General features: G+C 35.2%; 1 protein-coding gene across 13 annotated transcripts in view; it reads right to left on the reverse strand.

The window, feature by feature from the left end:
- LOC149780323 (GATOR2 complex protein WDR59-like) overlaps positions 1-27,140 on the reverse strand; it is a 180,227-nt gene that overhangs the window by 151,192 nt on the left and 1,895 nt on the right. For all 13 annotated transcript variants that reach the window (XM_089937186.1, XM_089937183.1, XM_089937181.1 and 10 more), the window contains exons 2-5: positions 13,188-13,237; positions 6,653-6,788; positions 5,745-5,830; positions 2,889-2,969 (exon numbers count right to left, since the gene is read on the reverse strand). In XM_089937186.1, the coding sequence (XP_089793312.1) occupies positions 2,889-2,969; positions 5,745-5,830; positions 6,653-6,788; positions 13,188-13,237 (353 nt within the window). The remainder of the gene's footprint in view (positions 1-2,888; positions 2,970-5,744; positions 5,831-6,652; positions 6,789-13,187; positions 13,238-27,140) is intronic.

The following is a 27,140-nucleotide window of genomic DNA, read 5'->3' on the forward strand; positions in this document are numbered from 1 at the left end:
AGAGGACATACAGTTAAGAATGTCCACTTGATCAGTGTTGGAGTAATTTTTTTTTAAACAAAAATACCTCAATGGGATTGCCCAAAAAAATCCTTGAAATACAAGATAAGACCATTTCTTCTTTTCAGTTGTCAAGTGCTGATACCCACTCTGTTATTTTTGAGCAATTAAAATATTTTCAAATAAGCTACTGTTGCATATTAGACGTCAGACTGGTACTATTTTCATTTAAAACCAACTAGACATCATAAGAAGTCTTTCAGTAAAACAACCCATGTTAATAAGACCATAATTCATTAGGAGAAGCAATAAAAAGAACATTAAGATGGCAGCAGTGACAGCCACACTGGATAAGTGTGAGGCACACTTTTCATTCAGGATCAACTACACATCATAAGAAATCTTCTGGTGAAAATGCCATGTCAATATGACTTTCTATTCATGAGTTTCAATAACAAGATTTTCAAGAATGGTTGCCATACTGGACATCATAATTGGCACCATTTTCATTTAGGACCAAATAAACATCATAAAGAAGTCTTCTGGTGAAAAAGCCATTTTAATATGGCTTTCTGTTTGAAGAAGTAGAAATAACATGACTTTCAAACTAGCAGCCATGGTGGCCATATAATGGACATCAGACCATTTTCATTTAGGACCAATCAGACATCATTATTCTGGTGAAAAATCCAAGTCAATAATACTTTCTGTTCAGGAGCAGTAATAATATGATATTCAAGATGGCTACTGTGGTGGCCATATTGGACGTCAGATCAGCATTAGTTTCATTTAGGACTAACTAAACACCATAATAAGTATTTTAGTGAAAACCCAAGTTGATTCGATCATCCCATTAAGGAAGAGTAGTTATAACAAGATTTTCATGATTGCTACTTTGGTGGTCATATTCAGTTGTCCAAATGACACCGTTTTCACTAAGGACCAACAAAACACTGGGTGAATATGTGTCTAAAGTTTCATGGCAATCCTCCAAGTAGTTTAGGAAGTAGCAATAACAAACTTTTGCCAACAGACAACAAAAAAACAGACAACTAATGAAAGGCCATCCCATAAGCTCTTCTGGCCTATGACCTGAAGAGCAAATATAAATGATCTAGCATCTTGACGATATTAGCCTATTTACCAAGTTTTAATCAAATCAGTTCAGAATATAATCTCAAGAAGCTAAGCCAGTCAGATGCAAGATCAACAAATTCTAAATATTGCTCATAATAAAACATGTTATGTGTCATGATGATAGACTCTTAATAGTATTTAAAAAATGTGATAAAATATGATCAGATATTGAGTTATTAAAATGGTAACAAGCGCAGCCAATCAGATGCAAGATCACCTCATAGTTATTCATAACTATGCTCATTAAAGATCCTGGTGAGTGAAGTCCCACAGTGGGAACAGGTTCAGCCAATCACATGCAAAATCACCTAATTAATATGCATATATTCAAGTGAGGTTTTGATCATATAAGCATTCAGTCAAAGTTGGTTCAAAAGTTAGATATAAAAAAAGACATCAAGAGGGGTAGCAAGCTCAGCCAATCAGATGCAAGATCACCTCAATAATATCCATGGATCTTGGTCATCATTGATCTCATCTAAAACCTTGAAAATAAAAGACCATATTTAACATTTGTTCAAAATCAGATCAGAATTATGGTTTAATTTCAATAATGTGCAACAAGTTCAGCCTATCACATGCAAGATCACCTAATTAATAAGTGTGGATCTCCCTTATTATTTAGGTCATACAAACATGCATACAGATTTAATTTGCCTATCTCAAGTGGTTTTTTCCTTATCATGCTAAGGGCTATTCCATTTAAAAATACATGGTACCCAGGGAAGGCAGTTTTTAAAAAATATATGCTGGGATACTTTGACTTCACATAGTTCATATTAAAATGATAAGAAAATTCTAAACTACATGTATGGGTGAGTACCCCACATTAAAAGTGCCTTCCCTGGGTTCCATGTTTGTTTTACTGGAACAGCCCTAACTAGTTTAACATTCAATAAAGTTCCAAAATGTGCACACACAAAATTGAAACTGTCAGATCATCCAATTATAAATACAAATAAAAATAAGTATATTTAATTGAATTTGTCAACTTCATTGAGTTGTCACCTTAACATTTTAACAAGGTTATTACCAAATGACCAAGTTTCAAAAGATCACAAATATGCCAAAAATGAAAACTGACTGTAATATATACATATGTATCTAAATTGCTAACACAATTTCATTAATCTACTTTGCTTTCTGTGCATTATTGCTAACAGGCTTCTCGATGGAAGGACTTACAAATCTACCTCAGCAACGCAATATACCCATTTCTGCTATATTGCAGTAGGATCATACAAATTAAAAACAATTTTAATGGTCCAAAGTCCTAATCAGGTGATATACTTACGACAATTATAAGGCGTGCAAAATTTCAGAAATCTAAGTTTATTTCTGTGTTATCACATTCAAACACATTCTTGACCAACATACAGACAGACAGACAACAACAAAGCAATGGTCCAAAGGCCTAATCAGGTGATAAACTTATGACAATTATAAAGTGTGCAAAATTTCACAAATCTAAGTTTACTTTTGTGTTATCACATTCAAACACATTCTTGACCAACATACAGACTTACATACATACAGACAGACAACAATAAGGCAAGGTGCAATCACTATGCAATGTCAAAGTGGTACAATATGAATAGATGTCAATGAATTTGTATGCACTTTGAATAAAGAGCAAAAGTGAAAATGTTTCTAAAAAATTCTTGAATAAAAAGGTCGAAAGCAGGCAATTGCGGTAACATCTGGCACACTGTTGTCAAAAATGGCAAAATAAAATAAAACAGACTGCCTACCTGACATCCCACAGGTGAGTGAAATTGTCTGTGGAGCAGGAAGCAATAACATTGACATCAAAAGAAGACCAGTCCAAATCACTGAAAAACAGATAAGAAAAAACATATCCCAATAATTTAGAGTTCTAAAGTCAAGAAAGTATAAATCAAAATACACCTCTCCCTTGATAACTTGCACACATTGGGTCCAAAAACACAGACTGCACTATAAGCGAGGGCGCGAGTTACCGATGGACCTAAAATAAATCTGCTAGACATCCAGAGAACCGCAGGGTTGGGGTGGGGGAACTGGGCTGTTTAATAACTGAATCCTCGTTTTAAAATCATATCGAGAATAATTCTCAATAAAGTGCTTTTTCTGATGAAGTTTGTTATTCTCTATAAATTACTTTTATTTTCAAAATGTCTAACATCTGAAAGATCCATAACATGATTCCAACTGGTTTCAACAACCAACAAGGTACGCGAAAACATCTGTTTATTACATCAAGGCTTTTTGTTTTGCTGACTAGTCTGGTTCCCAGAGTGATGTACAGCATAGTAGTATTTTGCAAAACAAGAGACTACGAAGCAGGGAAGCAGATTAACTGTTGATACACTACCAAACAAGATTCCTTTTTATCAAAAACACGCAACATTTATTTTGTGAGACAACTGTCTAGGTTGAAAATCAATTTTTATATTGTTCAATTAGTAAAATGTTGATGACATGATTTCATTGCAAGTACATGTAATAGTGAAACTTCTTATCATCCTTGTGGATATCACTACATTTGAATTCAGCAATTCTCTGAAACTTGTTTTCCCCATAATAGTCCATATCTGTGAAACAAAGCTCTTATTTTATGAAGTACTCATTTCACTTGATTGCCTTGCTGTCTTTAATCAATTATGATTGAGTAAATTAATTTAAGGTAGTTTAATTAGATTACATACAAAATAACATTTATAACAGCGTTCTATTGGTCAACTGAAATGAGCTGCCCTTCATACGATCGGGGCAGCTGGTTCTTAAGAATGTAGGATTTGCATTCCTTCTAACTTTTTTTAATTCCACCTCCATTATTCAATTCAAAAGAAGTAATTAATGCGATAACAACAATAAAACAAATGCTTCAGCTAGTTCAATATCAAAACACAGTGGGCACTTAATTATGTTCTCAGAGAAATGCTCACAGACATAGCTGTTACAGTAGATTCAATATTTCACATTTAATTACAAGAGGACACGTTGCATTTATTATGATTATACTTAAAAGGAACTAAAATATGGAACAAAAATTTTAATTGATAAAAATATTATTTAATTGGTATTTATTTAATAAAGTACTGCCCCCACTAGGTATGACATTTTCACAGATCAAAATTTCCTTGAATATCATTAATTGTGGTGTACTAAAAATGTTGTTTAAAAAGAAAATGTAATTTTTTTTTATGACTTCTTATTAAAAGTTGATATTTCATGAAGTTGATTAAAATTTCCAGGTCCTATCCACCATTTTTGACAAAACAATGAGTGATATAACAGAGTTTCCTGTCACTAATTTTGATCATGACCTTCTTTAAGTTCAACAAATAGTGATCAATTTTAGGGCATTTTTGGTTTAACATGTCTGACCCCGTGTTATATGTGGGTTTGCAAGTTATCAAGGAAATGGTGTACACGTATTTCACTAAATTCTACTAATTTGTTTTTAAATTGTAGAATTACATGTTATATGTTTGCAACACAAATCTGACTGCAGGAGAGAGAATCTAACTATTAGGTGTGGGGGGTGTAGGAGTGCAAAAAAATTAAGAGAATTTATTTTAATTTTAAAAGATATAATGAAGCATCTGCTAAATACATGCATGCCTTTCAAATAGTTACTCACTCTCATATATTTACAAAATCATGTTTTTGGCATATCATTATTTAATGCACATCATGTCATATATAAAAATATCGGAATCTGCAAACATATCAGTAGTTGTGAAAGGCAACTGCCATTAAACCTGGACAAAAATTGAGAAGTTTGCTCAGGAAACATCTGGAAATCTTTGCTTTGAACAATTAGATAGGGGAGATGTGAAAGCAATTTAGGAGCGTGACGGTGAGCAAGATACATTTTGCATCACAAAGATGCAAGATAGGAGGCACTGTACATACTCGTGAATAAGTTGGATCCAGCTACAAACTTCATGGACCCTGATTTGCCAGCAAATTATGCAACAGCAAATCCAAGTCTGTGAAGTTTGTTATAGGAGTAATCATTAAAACAATAATACAGACTGTGATCTACCAGCACATGTGACAGAAAATCAGGGTCTATGTTGTTTGCCATTGGACCTGACTGGTAAGTGAGTATTTATGAGATTTCCATCTGGATTAATTTATGACGCATCCTGGATGCCAAATTTGTTATCAATGAGACCTCTACAATCAATCTCTTGCATTCATTTATATGCCAATGGTAAAGACTACCATTAATCCCTACCCTAAACACGGATATAAGATTCGATTTCAATTTTTTATTCCACTATTTTTAAGATGTAATGTCACTTTCCACATAATGCTCTAACCACTAGGCCACCAGATTGGTCAATGGTACTAATATAATGCTAATGCTTTTTGGTGTATAGTACATGCATTTGTCATGAACCAAGTTTGAAAGGTGAACCTGCCTTCAGAGGTAATCTGTCTACATTGGCCACTTTGACCTTTTCCAATGGGTGACAGTCGAGATTCTGAACAAGTTGCAATTATGTTATTTTTTCAGCAAAATTTTCAGCTTGTCTTGTTGGATGGAAAAAATAATTTTTTAATGCTGCTTCTGCCTTTATTTATGGCACTGTATCACTATGTTGTGAACTGACCTGATATTTCTGGAGTGACCTTTCATAGAGCATTCTGGCTTTGTGTTGTTCTCTTGCCATGAAATCAGGTCTAACTTGTTGTTGCTCTAAAAAGAACAAAAGAAACAATGTTACATGTATTTCTATGTTTAAAAAACATCACTTTGCTCTTTACTGAAATAATGCCTTGGTTTGTTTGGACCTGAACATGACTTGGATTTTCAAGAGGGAAAGAAGCTGGGAGATAAAATCAATTGGATGCAATCTAATGCCAAGTAAATTAATGCAAGGTTTAAAAGAAGTAACTAGAACATTCTATTTATGCACAATTTTACAAAGACAGTCTTTTGAGCAACCCTTGTTAAAATTTATGTATAAAGTAGGGCTACTGTTTTACAATAAAAAGTAAGTAAAAAAGTTGTGAAAATTCAGGATATTTTATAAAGAAACATAGTATGATATTTATGTAAATTACTGAAAAAATAAAACCGTTTCTTGACTTAACCTCACAAACTTGAACACAATCATGCTCTTATTCAGATGTAGTGACAGCTGTCTCTTCAGACCATGCTGCCTGGATCTTAAACACCCAGTTTCAAATCGTAGTGGAACTAGACAACAAATAATTCCTTTTGTTAAAAAATACTGAGTGGAAAAATACTGAGACAAAACGTAAGTCTTTCAACATAAACTTTGTAAAACAGAAATTTTTATCATATTAAATTTTTAAAAAGTAGGGATAACGGAGCCATTTTTGACAAATAGTACAGAAAAATGGGGAGTCTGATCAAAAAGGCAGAAAAAGCAGCAAATCTTTTGGGCTACTGGAAAGAGACAAACGTGGGAATAACTTGGAAGGATACAAGAGTAGGAAAACTTGCACCACTGGAAAGATGATTATTTTGTGATAAAATGAATTTTTTTCTTACAGCTGTAACGAAGAGATGTGCATGGGACGCATGGGGGTTCCATTGTACACAGCTAATATCCCACTTGCTCTGTCGTGTTACTCGGAACACCCTTTCTTTTGGGTTATCCAGGTCCACCAATGCCAGGGTTTTTCTCCTATGCAAAGCAAAATACAAAAAAATAATAATATAATAATATGAAATGTTAAATTTCTAGAACCAATCATTCCAGCTCCAATTATTCACATGATCAATGAATGTATCATGATTATTGACTGAAACAGTTCTGCCATTATATTATACTGTAAAAAAAAATGTATATAACTTATGTTATTTTTTCTGCTAATGTGACAATTTATTTTGAAACTACAGTTAAAGAAACTGCAGCATCAGCACATCTTTGTACTATCTCGAAGCTAGCACTAAATTAAGGACTGAATATTACTTTCTGAGTATTGAACAGGTGAGGAATGCATTAACTCTCATCATATACCACAAGTCACAGTAAACTTCCAAAACTTTCATATCATAAATCCTCAATAAAATTATTGTCTATTGTTATCTCTGATTTTTCCTTATACAAGATGCTTTTGTTAAATAAATATCTTTACGACATCTGAGTTTTGTCTGTAACTGCAAGTCCTGCCATACAGTGTACCAACAATGACTGTTTTGAGTCTTTTAATCTACAGCTACACTGGTGTAATGCAATCTTATCCTATTATTTCACTCGAATGAAGTAAGGATGAACCACATACAAAGGTATCAAACCAGCACTTGAACCAAATTTGATTTACACATCAAGTGTGGGGCCACCTGCATTCATGAAAAATATCTTCCTTGTTGTATATAATAAGATAAAATATGTCAAATGTAAATATTATAATTATGACCAATGGCAGATGCTGGATAGTCATTCAGGATACAACTGAGATGTGTTCAAGGAACACAAATGCCCCAACAAAATCACTCTGTCTTGTAGAATGGTATTGCATTTGTCAAATGCATCCACACATAAAGTTACATTACTCAGCAAACCAAGCCATACTCCAGAGATAGACCTAATTACAAAAACATTTAGCCACATGTGACATATTTACCTACAGACCAGAACACTCAGTGGCCTAGTGGTTAGAGCATCCACCTTGGATGTGGGAGGTTGCAGGTTTGAACCTTGGCTGAGTCATACCAAAGACTTATTAAAATGGTACAAACAGGTGCTCAGCATTAAGAGGTTAGTGTTAGGACTGGCTGGCCTGGTGTCTGATTAATATGACTGGGTGGGACATGATGCCACATATCTGCAGCATAAAGCCCCAGTGCTAACCATTGCTATAAACTGCCACACTGCAGACATCGTAGAGATATGACTGAATTTTTTAAAAAGCTACATTAAAGATGCAAATCACACACACATAAATACATACACACCCTACAGAATAATAAGGTTATCACACTATGCCCCTTCCTTGTATTTGCTGGAACATTAAAAAAAACTCTATGAATCAAGCTTAAGAGAGATGGGATAGTTGACTCTACAGGCCAGGACATTTAATTCCTTCTATTTCATTAGCATATTTATTTTATATTTGTTATAATTTGGTAATAAAATTTTCATGTATGATGATGACAATTAGCTGAAACTATAAATTCAAAAATATTTTGGTCCTACATTATCCTATATACTGACGTTAAACGTTACAATATAAACCAGCTCAAATAAACTTAGCTTTCTAAATGGCTAAAGTGTATGCAGTTATTTAAGTCTTATTAGCAATCACTGCTGACATGTGTCTGGTCAACTCTTAGCCATAGTGGACAGGTAGGTGGAGTGGCATGAGGGGAAAGAAATTTATGGTGGCCAAGCTTTACTAAAGACCCCAACAGATCTAGAACCAGATTATCCCATGAGTTTACTTATAAGCCCACTGTCATATCCAATGAGTTTACTCATATGCCCACTGTCATATCCCATGAGTTTACTTATACCCCCACTGTCATATCCCATGAGTTTACCTTTACCCCCACTGTCATATCCCATGAGTTTAGTTATACCCCACTGTCATATCCAATGAGTTTACTTATACCCCCATTGTTGCAATCCCATGAGCTAACTTATACCCCCACTGTCATATTCCATGAGTTTATTTATATCCCCACTGTCATATCCCATGAGTCTACTTATACCCCCACTGTCATATCCCATGAGTTTACTTATACCCCCCACTGTCATATCCCATGAGTTTACTTATACCCCCACTGTCATAATCCCATGAGTTTACTTTACTTATACCCCACTGTCATGCCCAGCTAAGCCACACTGAAAACACAATGAACTAAGTCATCAAAAAGTACTGTTAATAAATTCAATCTGTCAAGTATTAAGGAAATTTCAAGGATTCAAACAAAAAATCAAATGAATGTAGGTGTTATATTCCCTGTCGATTTCAAACTCAGTAGGGGGCCCCGAGTGGCTGATTCTGTTGACTTGGATACGAACCCTATTCTATGCCCTGTTGACTTGGATATGACTCTTATTCTATACCCTGTTGACTTTGATACGACTCCTATTTTATACCTTGCTGACTTGGATATGATCCCAATTCTTTACCCTGTTGACTTGGATAAGACCCCTATTCTATACCCTGTTGGCCTTGATATGACCCCTATTCTACACCCTGTTGACTTGGATATCACCCTTATTCTGTACTGTGTTAACTTGGGTTAGAACCATCAAGTGTTGAAACCATCTCTGATATTCCTCAGAGATATAAGATTTTCAAATTAGCTACTGTTGTACACATACTGGATATCATCTTGGCATCATTTTCATTTAGGACACAACAGAGAAGACATCATTAGAAGTCTTTTGGTGAAAACCCCATGTCATAATAATCATCCATTTAGGGGGAGTAGTAACAACAAGATTTGTAATACAGTCATTGTGGCAGCCATATTGGATATGTGACTGGCACCATTTTCATTTAATACTTGGTGAAAACCAGATGCCATAATGATCATCCATTCAGAGGGAGTAGAAACAATGATGTTTAAAACAGGCATCATTGTGGCCATATTGGATGTACAATGGCATGAATTTCATTTATAAACAGCTAAAGTATAATAAGAGGTCTCTTGACGAAAACTTTGTGATACATGTATAGCTATCCATTTGGAGAAAAGCAGCAATAACAAGTTTTTCAAGATGGCTGCTGTGGTTCTTATACTGAACATCAGATCAGCACCATTTTCATTTATGACTAACACTGGATAACATAATAAGTCTTCTGGTGAACTAAGACTTTCTGGTCAAGTTGAATTGTGATCAGATTTTTAGGATGGCTGCCATGATGGCTATATTTGATGTCTGAGTGTTGCTGTTGTTGTTGTAGGGTTTAACGCCATTTTTCAGCACACGATAGGCTATACATGGCAGCCAGTATTAATGGTGGAGGAAGAACCCGGGATAACCCTGGAAAGAACCACCGACCCACGAGAAGCTACTGGCAAGCTTTCTCACATACCCATACTGGCCGAAGCCGAGACTCGAACCCACGCTGACAGAGGTGAGATGACAGTGATCCGTAACGGAGAGCGCATTAGACCACTCTACTTGGAGCCCCCAATGTCAGAGTGAGATCGGCACCATTTTTATTAGGTCCAGCCAGACATCATAAGACGTCTTGTAGTGAAAACTGACATTTCAATATGACCATCTATTCAGGAGGACCAGAGATAACAAAATTTTCAAGATGACTGCTGAGGCTACCATACTGGATATCCAAGCAGCACTATTTTCATTTAGGACCCACTGCAAAACAGGATAAATCTGTGTACAGTTTCAATGTAATATAACAAACTTGTGCTAACGGATGGACGGACAAAAGATGATAGGCAATATCCATCGGACCATCTGTAAGCTCTTCTTGTCTATGACCATTAGAGCTTGATGAACCAATAAAGAAATGCATAAAAAAACATTTATAATATGCACTCTCCATTCAAGAATATTTTGGTAGTGTTTTACACAGGAACTACATAACAGTGATGGAAATCTTGCCACAGTTAATGGCAAATTTGACCCTGTCAAGTATATCATCTTTTATGGAAATCTGAGGTCAAAAGAATTTCTAAATATGGCAATTATCTATCCAGGATGATAATTGTCTGGGCCAGGCTGCCAGGAGGATAAAACAGGGAAATCTTTAAAACACTGAATTTGTGTCATACTTACCATTCAAGTCTCTTTCAACCTTATGAACCAATACATAAGTGAATACTGTGACAACGGTTCAATTACCATGTATTAGTCGGTTAAGTTCCATTTTCTTTAATATTTTTGTCAGGAAATTGCATACAAAGTGTGATGATATGAGTTTACCTCTGACGGTGTCAATGTGAGTGGCTGCTCACTTTGACCTGGTACTGTATGTTACGGAACACTTGTATCCCACAAAGGTGCCTAAAAACTGACTCAGCTTTCTTATGACTCCATACAGAGAGTCCACAACTCTCAGTATAGGTGAAAACCCATTTGGAACTTCTCCCTTTTTAAAAAGTGCCATACAGGTAACATCAGGACTCTAAATTCTAAAATCCTAATAAAAACTTAGGCACTAGTGTTTTCCCAAAGCCATTTTATGATGATTCTGTGCCAGGCCTTTATTCTCACACCACCATGTTTACATCACACCATGATTTCCCCCCCTAACAACATGCTCTTTCTTGTGTTCCAAAATGCCCATTTCATCTCTCATGAGTGTACAGTTGTTTATGTGCTCAATTTAAAGCTAGAATTACTGTGGGATAATAACACAATGAATCTGAAACTACAGTTATTTTTTTAGCAAATTGTTTTGACAGTTATTCATCACTGTTACTTAATAATTTTGTGACATTCATGTAGTTTACTGCTCTAATACAAGCTCCAAATTGAATAGAAAATCTCTGCTGATAAATTAGCAGTACTTCTCCATTCTCAAAAGGACAAACTTGAAGGGTACACCAAATACAACTGACTGGTTATTGCATAATTTTTAAAAGGCATATTTATTGATCTAGCAAACGCACTTATCCTGTCCTTCAATAAATGAAATCATAGCTGAATCAAGGAATTTAAAGAACACATAAAAGGAGAATAAAATTCAGAAATTTCTTATGGTGTCCATAGTGTGTGTGTGTGTGTGTGTGCGATTTGGATTTTTAATGTAACTTTAACAATTTTTCAGTCATATCGCTATGATGTCTGCAGTATGGCAGTTTATAGTGATGTCTAGCACTGGGGCATCATGCTGCAGACATGTAGCATCATATCCCACCCAGTCACATTATCCTGACACCAGGCCAACCAGCTGTTAGTACCATTTTTATGTCTTTGGTAGGTTTCAGCCAAGGATCGAACCTACGACCGCCTGCATCCAAGGCAGATGCTCTAACCACTAGGTCATTGGAGCAGTTTGGTGCCCACAGTAATAAGTATTAAATTTTATTATTATTACTATTCTTAAGACTTAACTTTTTACATGTAACTATCCATGCATTCACCTTCCTTTCAAAGTATAACTGTCCTATCTTTTGCCTAGGAAATATGAAAAATAAATCATCATACTGTGTTAAGCCCTATGGTCTTAAATTAAGAAAAAACAAAGAAGCAAAACCAACAAGTTTATTGAAATCAACCAATAAAAATAATTCTCTGAGTTAAAAAGTGAAAATTTAAGAGGATTTTACAGTATTGTGAATTAAACCCCAAACAATCCTAAATGTTTAATCATAAGTTCAAAAGTAAAGAATGTTCTGAATGAATTCCAATAATTCTGAATGTGCAGATGTACCAATAGTCATCAATAGTGTTTTGATTTTATCACAATAATATAATCCAGAATGTCTCTGAATGAATTCACAATAATTCCAAAGTAGTGTTCCTGTCCAAAATGACAACAAGCACTTCATAATTCCAGCAAATAATTCAAATACATGATTCCTCTCAAATTATATTGCAACGCAACAGAAAATGATTCCAAAAACTGATCTTAAGAGTGAATAATTTTGTTTACCTCAACCTTATAAAACCAAAGACATAATACAATGAATATGATGTGGGTCAAAAGTTCTCTCTTCCAGAATATTCTATGTCTGTAAACAAAGCTAGACCTTGAACTTAAAAATCAGTAAACAAAATGACAAAAAACATCAGAATAGTCAGGTAGGCAAAACTTCCATCCTTAATAAAGATAAAGGTCAATCACACAAAACAAATTAAATATATGTAACAACTGATAAAAATCATATCAAGGATTTTCTTCAAGAAACTTTTAGATGGACTACCTATAAAACAAATGACTATAAAATCATTACAAGTCAACTACTCCATAATGTTTTTACTTACAATAATAATAATAATAATAATAATAATAATATGATGATGATGATGATGACAATAATTAACAGTGAAATAAGAGACACCCTTTTAATCATAAGATATAAAATGCCTTTTTAGAAGCATAACTACCATGCCTTTATTAAATCCTGGGGAAGCATCAGAAAGGATACTTACCCTGCTAGCACTGTCCAGCTACCCAGGCAGTCAACAGCCATAGCATTGGCCTGCAAAGACAAAGACAATGCATTAAAAAGCAGTATATGTAAAATCATAGGGTATGAGAAATCACAAGCAGTGTAAGAAGCAAACACACATATACTGTTCAACACCAACAGCAAGCGAACTTGTGCCATTTCTTTCATATGTAATAAAACAACGAATCTCTGGACACAATTAACTCATCAACAACTCTGCCTAATCATCCAATAAAACTAAGTGCTGCATGAACACATTTTTATTTCATTATGGTAAGGACAAATAACTGTCATCGGTATGCAAAATTCAAATTAATCAACACTTAGTTCACTTATGCCACATAAAAAGTGTTGGCATGGCATTTGTATAACATTCAGGACAAGAATAGATTAAGATCATGCTATTTCCTCATTCCTATCCCAAAGAAAAATTTTCCTGAAAAGTGTAAAGATTACAAAAACCTGTGTTCATCTACATTTTCAACCATAGAACAATAAAATTACAGGAATTAAATTCATTACTTCATAGTGCATGTCATGGTATAACAGTTGTGAACTTTTAAAAAAATTAATTGCCAGTGGAATAAAATATGTGAACATTTGTTATTGTGTGCAAATTTAAACTGAATTATTCCTCTTCCTAACATTATTCAAAGCAACATAACAATTTCTTTATTTGAGTTACAAAATTGTCCGATTTATGTTCTGATTTTCTGACTGTGTATTAAATTACATCTCCTCTGTGACACTGAATAACATGTTTAATCTCCAAGATGAAACTGTATATAAACTGAATCTTTTATTTCAATCATTGCATGTTTTGACAACTACTTGTAAAGATGTTCTAAGGGACAGTACAAGTTTTACATTACATTTACATTAAGAGTATTTTGTAGCTCAAGGGCAACCTGCTGTTTATGTCTTCTTTCCATTATTCATGGATGGATGGATCTGATAAAAACAACATTGCTTAAAGAAAAATCATCCAACCTTATACCTTAAAGTGCACATTACAGGTAACATGTTTATACCAAAGTGAAAATGCAAACCCTTTCGAATAATTTACACAAGTGAAAATGTTAACCTTAATGAATTTGTACACAGGTGAACATGTTTTCCTTTTTTAACACACTATCTTTTCTACTGACATGTTAAAATTACTTTTTTTAAAAATTCTTCTGATCCATGACTGTTATTATTCTGTTTTTTTATTATTTTATTTATTTTCAATTTTTATTTTCAAGTTCAATTATTTGATGGACGGAAAATACATACAAGCTTATTTTATATTCTTCAACAAAAGTTTTAATGCTTTTTTGTAAACTACTTTCAGAATTTGTATATATGGCCTTGTTCCTGAATTTATGGATTTTGACTTATGTTTATTAATATAGTTATGAAACTTACAAATAAAGCCATCAAGTGGACATACACCCTCCTAAGTCCAACAGGTAACATATACTCACTCATAAGACAAGTCCAACTACAAACTGCACAGACCCTGAGCTACCACCACATAATGTGCCAGCAAATCCGGGCCTGTTCAGTTTGAGTAATCAGTAGAACAAACAATACAGACCCTGACCTACAGGTGTATTATGCTAAGACAGAGCAGGATCTTTGTTCACTGCAGTTTGAGTTGACTTACAAGTGAGTATGTATAATGGCTATTACTGATATCATCCTGCTTGTCAGAGTTGCCACAGTCATTAGATACATGTACATGTACCAATGGGCGATGCATAGCTGATAAAACCAATATACCCTCATTTTTAAATTATTCAGAGTGGTGTCCCCTGTACATACTATTTATCCTATCAATGAAGATCCAGTTCTTTATTGCACATTCAATGAAACAGGTCTTGATCTTCATATAGATTTTTCTTTAATGCAAAACTACACTAAACATTTCTGAAACTATTTACTGTCACAGAGCTGGATGTAATATTATTTTATAATTATTTGTAAAGTTTTCTCAGAATATCAGAAAATAAAAGTTTACCAATTACAATTTTAAATAGAAACACATCTTCCGTTTCCCCAGGGTGTGTACAACTGAAATAAGATCAGATCTCTCTATAGGAATTTGAAACCAAAGTCCCAAACCCCCAAGACTCACAAATTGGAAATCCTGGTGGAAAAACTGGGGGTCCAGGTGATAAAATGGTGTCCATTATTAAGCATAACATTTTATGTTCAAGGCAAACTGACACATGTACTATGTGTATAATACATTGTACTGATTATATTTATCTTAATGCAATTCATATTCTTATATTGTGTTTGATTTGAATTTTTAATGTAGCTTTAACAATTTTTCATTCACATTGCTATGATGTCTGCAGTGTGGCAGTTTATAGTGATGTCTAGTAATGGGGTATCATGCCACAGACATGTAGCATGATGTCCCACCCAGTAATATTATCCTAACACCAGGCCAACCACTCCTAACACTAACCTCTTAATGCTGAGCGTCTAGCGAGGCAGCTGTTAGTACCATTCTATAAGTCTTTGGTATGACTCAACCAGGGTTTGAACCCACAATCTCCCACATCCAAGCAGACACTCTAACCACTAGGCCACAGAAACTTTCCTATATTCTTATATTCTTCACCATTATGAATATCGGTATGTGAATTCTTCATTTAATATCTGTTCATGTAATTACTTATTTTGCCAAGTATGATTTTTTTGTTTTTGTAACCTGTTAGATAAAATGTACACCAGCTGGTATCAGAGTTTCTGAAAAATGAGGGTCCAGAGCCAATTAATGAGGGTCCACAGGAAGCATTCTTGGGAGTCAAAAGCTAGATACCTATGCAAATGTAAAAATAATACACTTAATACGAATGTATTTATTTTTATTCATAAAGAAAAACAAGATATTTAAAGAATTTTAGCATAAAACAACAAAAAATTAGACAAGTAAACCGAAAATTGTCCTTCACAATGTTTTTTGAGGTCTTCATACTATTTCATGATAATTCAATGATATTATTTTCTATATTGTTCTTTTCTGTTAATACTGTTGAGATGATGACATGACCATCCACCCAGATAAAGTAGCAAAAACAAGATTTTCAAGCTGGCCACTGTTGTGACCATATTGGATGTCCAAGCAGCACCATTTTCATTTATGACCAGCAAGACCATGGGATAAATGTGTGTGTAAAGTTTCAGAACAATTCTCTGCATTCATAGCAATAACGAACTTGTGCTAAGGAATGGAAGAGTAAAAAGATAAAGGACGGATGAAAGACCTTTACGTAAGCTTCTCCGATTAATTCCCTGGAGAACTATATAAAAAAATAAGCGCTGTGCTCTCTGTCACAAGAATGAAACAACCACACCACTTTCATGGTCCACGCTGGACTCGAACGGTGTAAGATGGCAAAAATAAGAAGTGAAAGCAGAAAGTTCAAAAGTTATTAATGTTCAAAATAGTCACTTGAAATGTCTTAAAATATTGATGTAATACTATTACAAATATAAAAAAATATTAAAACTTACTTTTGTTTTATAAGACATAGCAACCTCAAAAACTGCTTTGCCTCTGTTTCCATGGTACAAGTAATTTATTCACGTTGACTGGATTAAATTTTTATTTGTCAGAGACATGGATATGTCCTCTGATTCATAACTCGCATCTGATTGGGGCAATAAAATTTAATATTGAACTCATTTTTTTAAAAACCTGTATGAATTTCAGTGGAAATTCCATACACAGCAATTCTGTGCAAAGCAATGTCATTTCTACAATTTAAGATTAATAAATTTGTAATAAAATCAACTGCAAAGCATAAAATCTCATTTCTAACATTTTATTTTCCTATTTTAATGTAAAGTTCTTACAAAAAATTCAACATTTTACTGTCATTATTGATGTAATGTGCTGAAATAAAATTGATGGGGAAAATAACTGTCAATGCACCATTGCAAGACTACAAATGTGGCCCACATTTCTAGATCATCGATGTGGCAGAACAAATTGTCCCCATGTCCAATGATGCAGGAAGATTAAATCCTCTGGTCCTAAACCCCAACCATAATCTGACATGTCAGTGAACAGACCGAGGGGGGGGGGGGGTTCCAGGTGCATGTATTGGGACCACATTCAGAAATCTGTTCTGAGAGTGAATCTCTATATAGCTTCCACCTTGTGAGAAGGAAAAATGGGAAAAAGCACTTATGGAGATGCCCAAAGAAAACCACATCTGCAGTGGCACTGAAGGTTACCAGCAGACAACAATGTTATGGCTCATGGTACTCCTAGAAGTGTCAGAATTCCGTAGACCACACTAAGCTGTACTTCATGTGGAAGTTCAACCCAACATCAACCAAGTCCTGATAAAAGACCTGACTGATTTACTGTAGACCAGCAATGGAACAGATCTTGATGGAGGGGGTGTATGTGTGTGTGTAATTTTTCATTCAAATCGCAACGATGTCTGAGTGTGGCAGTTTATAGTGATGTCTAGCACTCAGGCATCATGCCGCAGACATGTAGCATGATGCCCCACCCAATCACATTATCCAGACACCAGGCCGACCAGTCCTAACAATAAGCTCTTACTGCTGAGCACTTAGCGAGGCAGCTGTTAGTACCCTTTTTTAAGTCTTTGGTATGACTCAGCCAGGGTTCAAACCCGTGACCTCCCACATTCAAGGCAGATGCTCTAACCACTAGGTCACCGGAGTGGTCATCTTGATAAAGGGACTGTACCTGAACATTGTGGATCAGACCATTGTTGAAGTACTAGAGAACTGGAATTCCAGGAGAGTGGAAATATGCTGTTACTATTTCCATAACTCACTTAAAATCTGGGGGTGCAGAAGCAATCCCAAATGGCAAAAAGCAGAAGTGAAAAACTTCTTGGCCCAAGCAAAAACGATGTATTTTTGATGAAATGTGAAAGTAAGCATCCTTAAGGTTGATGGAGACCATTCAATCTGATGGATGCGTTGTTTTACAGATTGAGGATGTGGTATCCATCTTGAAAGGTTCCTCCACAAGAAACTGGTTTAAACAGGAGAGATCAATTATGAGACAAACTTGCCACTTTTCTTGGTGACAAGGAAGATTTGAGAGAAAATGTTGGAGATTGCTGGTTCAGAACCTGTTTCTGTAAAATCACATGCACCCTTTCCTTAAATTTCATCAGACTGGATTGGTAGAAAACATGGGTGTCCTTGACATAGAGGGTTGTTCCTGAAACTGTAGTCAGTAACACTCACTCACAATGGAAAGTACCCGTCCATCATCCTTGGTACCTGACCAAGCCTCTGAAAAGAGGTCCAGAGAGCACCTATAGAAACAATTGGGAGAGGAGTGCATGGCAAGTGAGGGTTTAAGTCTCAGAGACCCCCCCTTGACAGCAAGGAGAAAACATCCTCTTTTGAGGTCTTTGGTGACAATATCTTGGACCTAGCAATCAAGTTGAAGGTTCAAAATGAGGTTGTAAATTGGATGCTGGCTCTATCTTTGAAAAAAAAACTTTGCAGATAGCCTTAAGGCAATTCACATTTCCATGCTTCAGATCTTGGGAAGCCACGGTAGAATAAATCATCCAAAGAGGGTCTCGGCCTCCAAAGGAGCAACCCTGAGAATGTCTTTTATGTTTTTTTAATAAGACATTCAAGGAGTCTAATGCCTGGTGTGTAGAAATTCCACCAATAAAACAATTGATATAGAAAGCACATATTGAGAGTTTTTTACAAGAGCTTCCAGCACACGCTATCAAAGTCACTGGGTTCAGTCAGGCTTCCTTCAGCATACTTAACAAAGTACCGGGTAGCTGAGAATTGACCGACATAAGGAGCAATGATAACTAACAAACACACATTCTGTTCAATAGAATCTTTTTTTTTATTTAATAAAAGGTGTGCCCAGGATCCAGTACAAATACCCACTTGATGCAGGTTTAACAGACGACTTTGTCCCAAGTAGTCATAGCATAGACCACAGGCCTCATAGTAAAAGGAAAAACCTCCCACACTGCTGAGTACTATCCCGGCCATGGAGAATTTCTGTGAGATTCCTCAACCATGAATGAATGAGATTCAAGTACGGGCTCTGTTTGGGTTTGGGTCCCTGAGATCTTCTCCAAACCAAAAAGAATCTTCTTGGACAGTGCACATGATGGTTTCAGACACAAGTCTGCAGTTTTGCTTACTGCCTTATCAAAAATCCAGATCTCCTCATCCTCATGCAAATGAGAGGAAGCAGTAGACCTGATGAGAGATGACAACAGAACAGCTTACACATAGAATTCATTGTAGTCGACACGGATAGATAGTGCATAATTATGATCTAGTACACTCTATACAGGAATGTGGCCAGGAATCACTATGTCCATTGAGGGTGGAAGTGACAATAGTTTGTAACTCAAAGGAAGTTTGAAGAAAAGACCACAACATGGTGAAGCACTAACAACAAGCAATTGGCATCCTTTAAATAAAACCCTTCTGCACATTAGCAGGCAAGATGCACAAGTTCAACATACCTTATTAAGAATTCTCCACTCAATGGGTGGATGTATTCACATCAAACAGATGAGGTTTATCAGCATGAAAATGAGTAAGCTATGCAACAGCAACAGGTCATATATTACTGCTACTGAAGTGAACTTTATTGTGACTGGATGAAATATACAGGTAAGAACCTGACAACCAAAGAAAATGGTGTGTGTGTGAGAGAGAGAGAGAGAGATTATAATTTTTAACAGAGCTTTAACAATTTTTCAGTCATATCACTACGATGTCTGCAGTATGACACTTTATAGTGATGTCTAGCACTGGGGCATCATGCTGCAGACATGTAGCATGATGTCCCACCCAGTCACATTATCCTGACACCAGGCTGACATATCCTAAAACTAACCTCTTGATGCTGAGTGCCAAGCGAGGCAGCTGTTAGTACCGTTTTGTAAGTCTTTGGTATGACTCAGCCGGGGTTTAAACCTGTGACCTTCCACATTCGAGGTGGACACTCTAACCACTAGGCCACCAGAGCGGCCCTATTATTCTGACACTGTACTGAAACAGCTGTACTTTAAATAAGAAATATACAAAATCATATTAAACTGGTCCATGTTTATTCACATCTCACATTATTTCAATGTTTTCCTCCAGGTCCTGATGTCAAACATGCCCAATTTTCAAGCACAGGCACAGGGCATGAGACATGAAAAATCCACTAGCCATGACTTAAAATCTACTTACCTGATACTTCCATACTTTTTACTACTGTTCTGACACAACTTCAGAACAATAAACGTTTGGTCCTTTATACTTGTGGTATTGCTTACAAGACTGAAACTTGTTCACATTCTGCTTAGGTTAGGCACACAAAATATGTTTCCAATTGCACTGCTTTTACATTAGGGTAGGCAGGGTTTTTTTATTATAGTTTTTTGAAAAACATAATATATAGATGTTTTATAATCATTAGTATATATAATGTACGAAGCACTTAAAGTACTGGGCTAAACAAGCTCAATTAGATGCAAAAATCAATTTTGGGAATTTTTATTTAAAAAAATTAATTTAGTTTTTTATCTGGTGGAAAACAATTATTGGGTCTGCAACAAAAAACAGATGGTTGGCCTCTTGGAAGCACATATTTTTGGGGGCCTTATAGGTTCACAACAAGATTTTCAACAATTCTATAATTTCTGCAAGATCTGGTGATGAATTCTCAATAACTGTGGCACAACCTCAATCTCCAACTGTAGCCTTTCCGGTAGATGTACATTCTGTGCATTTCATCTGTAGAGATGAGTATCTGGAGGATATGGAGTGGTACCCATGTTTCTTGACCAAATGTACCAACAAAAAAAGGCATTATTCTCTTTTCTATTTCAATCAGTGAAAACAGTAACTTAAAGTTTCATTAATTAGTCTGAGTGCACCTTGGATGTATCACACTTACAGAAAACACCAACAATTTTTCAATAGATTCAGTGCCTACCAACTATTTGAACTAAATAGATTACAATACAATCTAAATCTAGGTTTCCTTTACAGCAAAAACACTCTACTGTTGACTTTAAAAGTCACAAGTCCTATAGTGTAGCTTAACTGTCAAACAACTGCATAGGTACTGATGGATTTATTTAACCTGTGATGCATTACTAAGTCAGCATGAGTAAAGGCTAGCTTATTATTACAGGATTCTCAATAGATTTCAAAACAAATAGTCACTTGGCACCAAAATCTCAAAATCGGATGCTGTCTGCTCTCTTGTCAGCTTATCAAAAGACACAAATTCTGGAGAATCAAAATACTTACAGGGTACACTCTATGGAAAGGGTGTCAAACACGTGGCCCGCCAAGCTGTATCCTGTGGCCAGCAAAATGATTGGCATTACAAAAAGATGTCATGAGACATAACAAAGGTGGTGCGGATCTTGAGCCATCAAAAATGCCCTCATATGGCCCTCAGGGTGGTTTGAGTTTGAGACCCCTGCTCTGTGGGGTGTTTGGTTACTCTTGAGTCTGTCATTTCACCCACATGGATCCAAATGGCCAAACTGCCATGTATTGATTTCCTAACATTGTGCCAAGTTCATTTTGCTTCACTATAATGCCCTTATAATCAAACTAAAATGTTAACCATTCTGTCCATTTTTCCTACAATGAGGAAGATAGAAAGATAGAAAAAGAAGTCTTATCTTCTGTAATCAAATCTGCTGCTAATTTGATGATCATACAAAACCTGAAATTACACTGCTATATAAAGGATTCCTGCATATGTAATGCTTGAAAAACAAGTGAAAAACAAATTACTATATCCAAACCTGATGCAAATTATGATTCAATTGATGTTTCCATGTCTATTACTAATAAAATTAATCATTTTATCCAATATTTCATTTTCTAGACATAAGAAAGAAGGAATTTTCCAATGGATGATGATGATTTTCGACGCGCACCTATTTTAAAGGTTGCAGTTTTGTAATATATCAACTGTGGTGATGCAAAATAAGATAGTTACAAATTTTGTTAAACTTCTGATAACAGTTAATCATCATTTTAGTACTTCGATATGAAAATATATACAAAAGATTAGTTGAAAGAAACTATTTTAACTTTCCACATCAACTTATCCCTATTTTAGCCAACTCTTCCATATTCTTCGTGGAGAGTTAATTTCACCCAAATATTAACATCCAGCTCAAATCCCAACTTGTTATGATTAAATGCACATAAATGCAACATCAAGCTTTTGTATGATTTGATTGTCAGTAAAAAGGTAAAATTAAGGTTCCGAGAATACAAGACATGGATGTTACTAAATTAATGAAGAAAAGGAAATGCCTTGGCAAGCGAGATTAGCTAAATTTTACTCAGGATACTTAAAAATATATTCTGGAGCCAACAAAGAAAAATGGGACCAGGCATTCTTATCTCTGAACCATTCTGCATGTGCCAGTCCAGAACTGAATGGAAATTGACTTTGTAATAAAGACAATATACAGGGATGATCAAATTTTTTTTCTTCCCACTTGTCCAGGATAAGTAGTTTCAGAAAAATCACTTGTTTCACCTTACTTTTCACTTGTCGCAACACTATAATCACTTGCCAAAATTTTATGAGATGTTAGCTCATCCTCAGTTGCAATGTTATGTTCACATGAATTTTCCCTCTAATAATTTAGCAACACATTTTATCCACAGATCAAATATCAGCTTCCTGACAACTACTTCCAAAGTGAATATAACATGTTTTGTCTTTTATATATGAACAGAGACGTCTCATTGGCTTTTTTTTCATTATAAACACAATCACGCATGGATGTTAATTCTCTGTATAATTAATTAAAAGTTAAATAATCATTACTGTAATTCAATCAGTTCATAAAGGAAACCAACACTGATGTTGGTAAAGTTTCTTTCATTGATTTAATGACACTTCCTAGATTAAAATTCAGAGTGAGTTGTTCGTGAGGCTCGTTTTGTATCAAATCAGTACAACAAAGCCACAAAAAATAACTGCTAATTGATCATATCAGCTTTGTTTTGTCTGGCATGTTTTGATTTGCCTAGTATATAGTCAAGTGGTAATCGAACATGTGCATATGACACAGTTCTTAATGACCACAGGTAAGGGTGTTACAGGATATAAATGAAAACATGGAATGGAATAGAATGAAGCATTCACTATGCCCTGAGGGCCTAAATAGTCAAATAAAAGTAGAAAAGTGATTAAAGAATGAAAATATGGACTTGCCTGACTTTTTGAAATGGGACTAGTGACTTGGAGAACTTTACTTGCCCCACCTTGGTAATGAGTATTTGAGGATGTCGGGCTATGGGATTTGATCAGCAAATTACACTACAGACAATCATTTAAAAATGGAAAACTATTGACAGTATCCACACCCCTTCCAACAATTAACACAATGCAACTAACTTGCACATTTCAAAATCTGCCCCGACCGCTCTAGTGGTCTAAGTGGTTAGAGTGTCTGCCTCAAATGCAGAATGTCACAGGTTCAAACCCTGGCCAAGTCATATCAAAGACTTATAAAAATGGTACTAAAAGCTGCCTTATTAGGTGCTCAGCATTAAGAGATTAGTGTTAGGACTGGTCTGCCTGGTGTCAGGATAATGTGACTGGGTGGGACATAATGCTACATGTCTGCAGCATGATGCCTCAGTGCTATATATCACTATAAACTGTCCCAACTCAGTCATCATAGCAATGACCGCAAATTGTTAAAGCTATGTTAAACACACACACACACACACACACACACACACACACACACACACACACACATTCTGACCCTCATTGATTCTATGCTAATTCTTATACATCAGCAGATTCAGCCACTTGTATCAACATAAAGGAGAAACTCTACAATTACTTTACAGATCATTCAATAATCACTTTTATTTAAAGTTTCTCCATTACTTTGTATCTTGTCTACTTGAGAGGTTTATGATGTGTCAGACTAAATTAATTTTTGATTCATTTTGGTGGTTATTGTTCTGTTCTATTCCTGGGTAAACAATGACCACTACACCAAATGAAGAGTATTCAATGCATGACATGCTAAACGTATAGAGCTAACCCTGACTTACATTTACACTTTAGCTGCATTCAAAAGAGTGACTGTGTAACTCAAAATTGCACAACTCCAAATCTTTGGTTTCAGTTCCTTTAATTTACATTAAAAAATATTTCATTCAATAAACTTTAATACCACCCATTTTAGACAAATAATTTCATTACATTTCAGTCTCCACTAAAAAATTTAAATTAAGATAAATTCATACGAAATCATGTTTATACAAAATTCACAGTCAAATCACGTAAGACGGCAAATCCTGTGCCTCTAAACTCAAAATGGACAAAATATAGCTACAATGTTGTATCCTCAACAAGTTGAATCTATGAAGTGATCCTTTAGTTGTTAATAGAGGAAGAAAATTACAGTACAAATTAACATATAGTTTGTGTATCTTATAAAGCATGAGCATCTGTATGACATGGAACATTTTCTCTATGTCATGCTAATCCAATCAGAAACTGTACTGAAAACTGCAGCCTATTCATCAGTTTAGAGGACACTTTAAGATGTTTCTTGTACAATCTGGCATTTATTGTTAGCTGGAATACACTAAGAAGACTTCAGCCTGTAATAATATGCATGTATTGCTAAGAATATGGTCAATATGTTGGGAAAAACTACCTGGGTGTGAATCACACCAGCCTGCTCCACTAATTAATACAGGATCCAATAAGTACCCCATAGACAAAAGATAAGTAATATATGAAGTAACAGAGAAACTTCTGTGGTTATTAAATGATAAGTGCATAGACTGGAGTACTATGGTATCATAGGCCACCTATGTTCTCCAACAACAGAAACTTATTAGAGAGAATTGAAGTAATGCTCTGAAACCAACTGTGTCAGTGGAGTGGCATTGGGATTGTTGGTGAGAAAAGTTCCTGTCAACAAAAGACGGTTTAAACGACTCCATGTGTTCTAAAAAAAAAGTAATAAATCGTGTACAGCAAAATTTTGAAGTCAACACCTGTCAACAGCAAAAGCCATCAGAAAAAAATGTTAGCATACTTCACATTTTGACTATTACATGCTACCATAGATTCAATCTCTTGCTTCCTCACAAATATGTGGTGGTGCTAAGCAGAAATATTAAGAAATATTTGAATACTGTGATACCTTAAAACCCGCTATATCATAGGAACTGACTATAAATTGTACATAGGGAGAAAAGATGGTCGAAGAAAAACTGAAGGGAAATGACTAGGGGACAGGAGGTATATTTCGATATAAACTCAGGGGAGACAACCTTTCTGACTGCCCATTTTCTCATGCTACATAGGTTCCTGAATGGAGGGTGGTCTGCTTTTACAGTTCAATCCACCATAAATTTATAGATTTTTGATGCAAAAACTTTGGAACCTGACAGCATAAACATCTAGACACATGTTTATAATACTAAGTACTAAGCGGCCAGTAGACTGAAAGCTAGATTTTTTAAATGTTCACAAAATTTTAATAAACATTTCCACAATATTAAAGAGATAAAAATCACAAACACCATGGGTTTAATGTTGCAAACCCTTTGAATGTATCCATGCTTGTTTCATATCTTCCCATATGAAGCCTCAATTCAGGCATCCTATTTTGCTTTAACAATACGGAAATCACCAGTGCATATTCCAAGTCATCCTTCAAATGTTTACAAGCACACTGTAGGTCACTAACATTAGTCACTTATCATATAAAAGTCAATTGAGTAAGATAACATCCATTTGGTTATTTCATTTTCAGTCACATAAACAAAATAGTCTTCAGTTTTCTTTTCAGTGTTCTTTTATTCATTTCACTAAAACAGTATCAAGGCAAGAGTATATCTCCATGAATTATGTCCTCTAAAGTTTAAAAAGGACCATTTAAATCTCTATTCAAAATAACACATAAATGACAAAGAATGATGGTTTCTTTCACACAATTCAAATTATTCTATGCCAAAAGTCTTCCTTACATAATCAAATGTCAACAAATATAAATGCAAACCAGAAATGCAATATTTAATTTTAAAATGAAGGTATCAACTTGAAAGTTGAGTTCATCAGGAACCTGAGTCTGCAGAGTGACAACTGACTTTGAGAAACCATTATCCCCTCACTTATTATGGTCACAGTACCAATATATTTTTCATTTCTCAAGTGCAGATTTACTTAAGCATTGTTATACTCTGTTAACCCTTTACCTCATGCAAGCGCCTTTGGATGCCTCTATGCCATTCACATGGAAGCGCATTTTGACGCCTCCACTCCATTTGCTTGGAAGTGCCTTTGACACCTGCTGTATACATCAGCCATTTTAAGCGTGTTTTCTTAGAGCCACTTTTGGGGAAAACCCCCTATTAGATACCTCATTCATTGCTGTGAATAACCATTACATCAGATCATGTGGTCACTGTTTATGCTCTGGTCGAAATCTGCTAATTAAAGTAACCGGGTCGTATTCTCCACTCTTCAAAAAGGAGGTCGTGGATTAAATTCAGTACTTACGAATGTTTTCATGATTAGAATCACAACTATGAAAGATTCAATAACTTAGGTAAAGGCTCTGATATTAATGTAGACAGCAATTAGTTTTTATAAATTATCAAATTCAGATGACTTAGTGATGTAGACATGGACAAAAAAACTTTCAAGTATGAGAAATGGCAGCTACGGTTGGTTCTTGACGGTGAAGGAGTTCTCTCAAGATTTTAAGGCACATAAAAAATTCTTCCATGAACAATAATTACACAGCTATAACAATCGGACATTACTCTTACATTTTTCCATACATAATAGATGTGTACCAAAAATGTAAAATGGTTAAAACTGCTGTTAAACATAACATACACTACACTGCTTAACAGTTAGGCCTATGTGAATGGA

The sequence above is a fragment of the Sinohyriopsis cumingii genome, chromosome 16 (assembly GCF_028554795.1).
Source record: "Sinohyriopsis cumingii isolate HCF-2022 chromosome 16, ASM2855479v2, whole genome shotgun sequence".
In the NCBI taxonomy this organism is placed as follows: Eukaryota; Metazoa; Mollusca; class Bivalvia; order Unionida; family Unionidae; genus Sinohyriopsis; species Sinohyriopsis cumingii.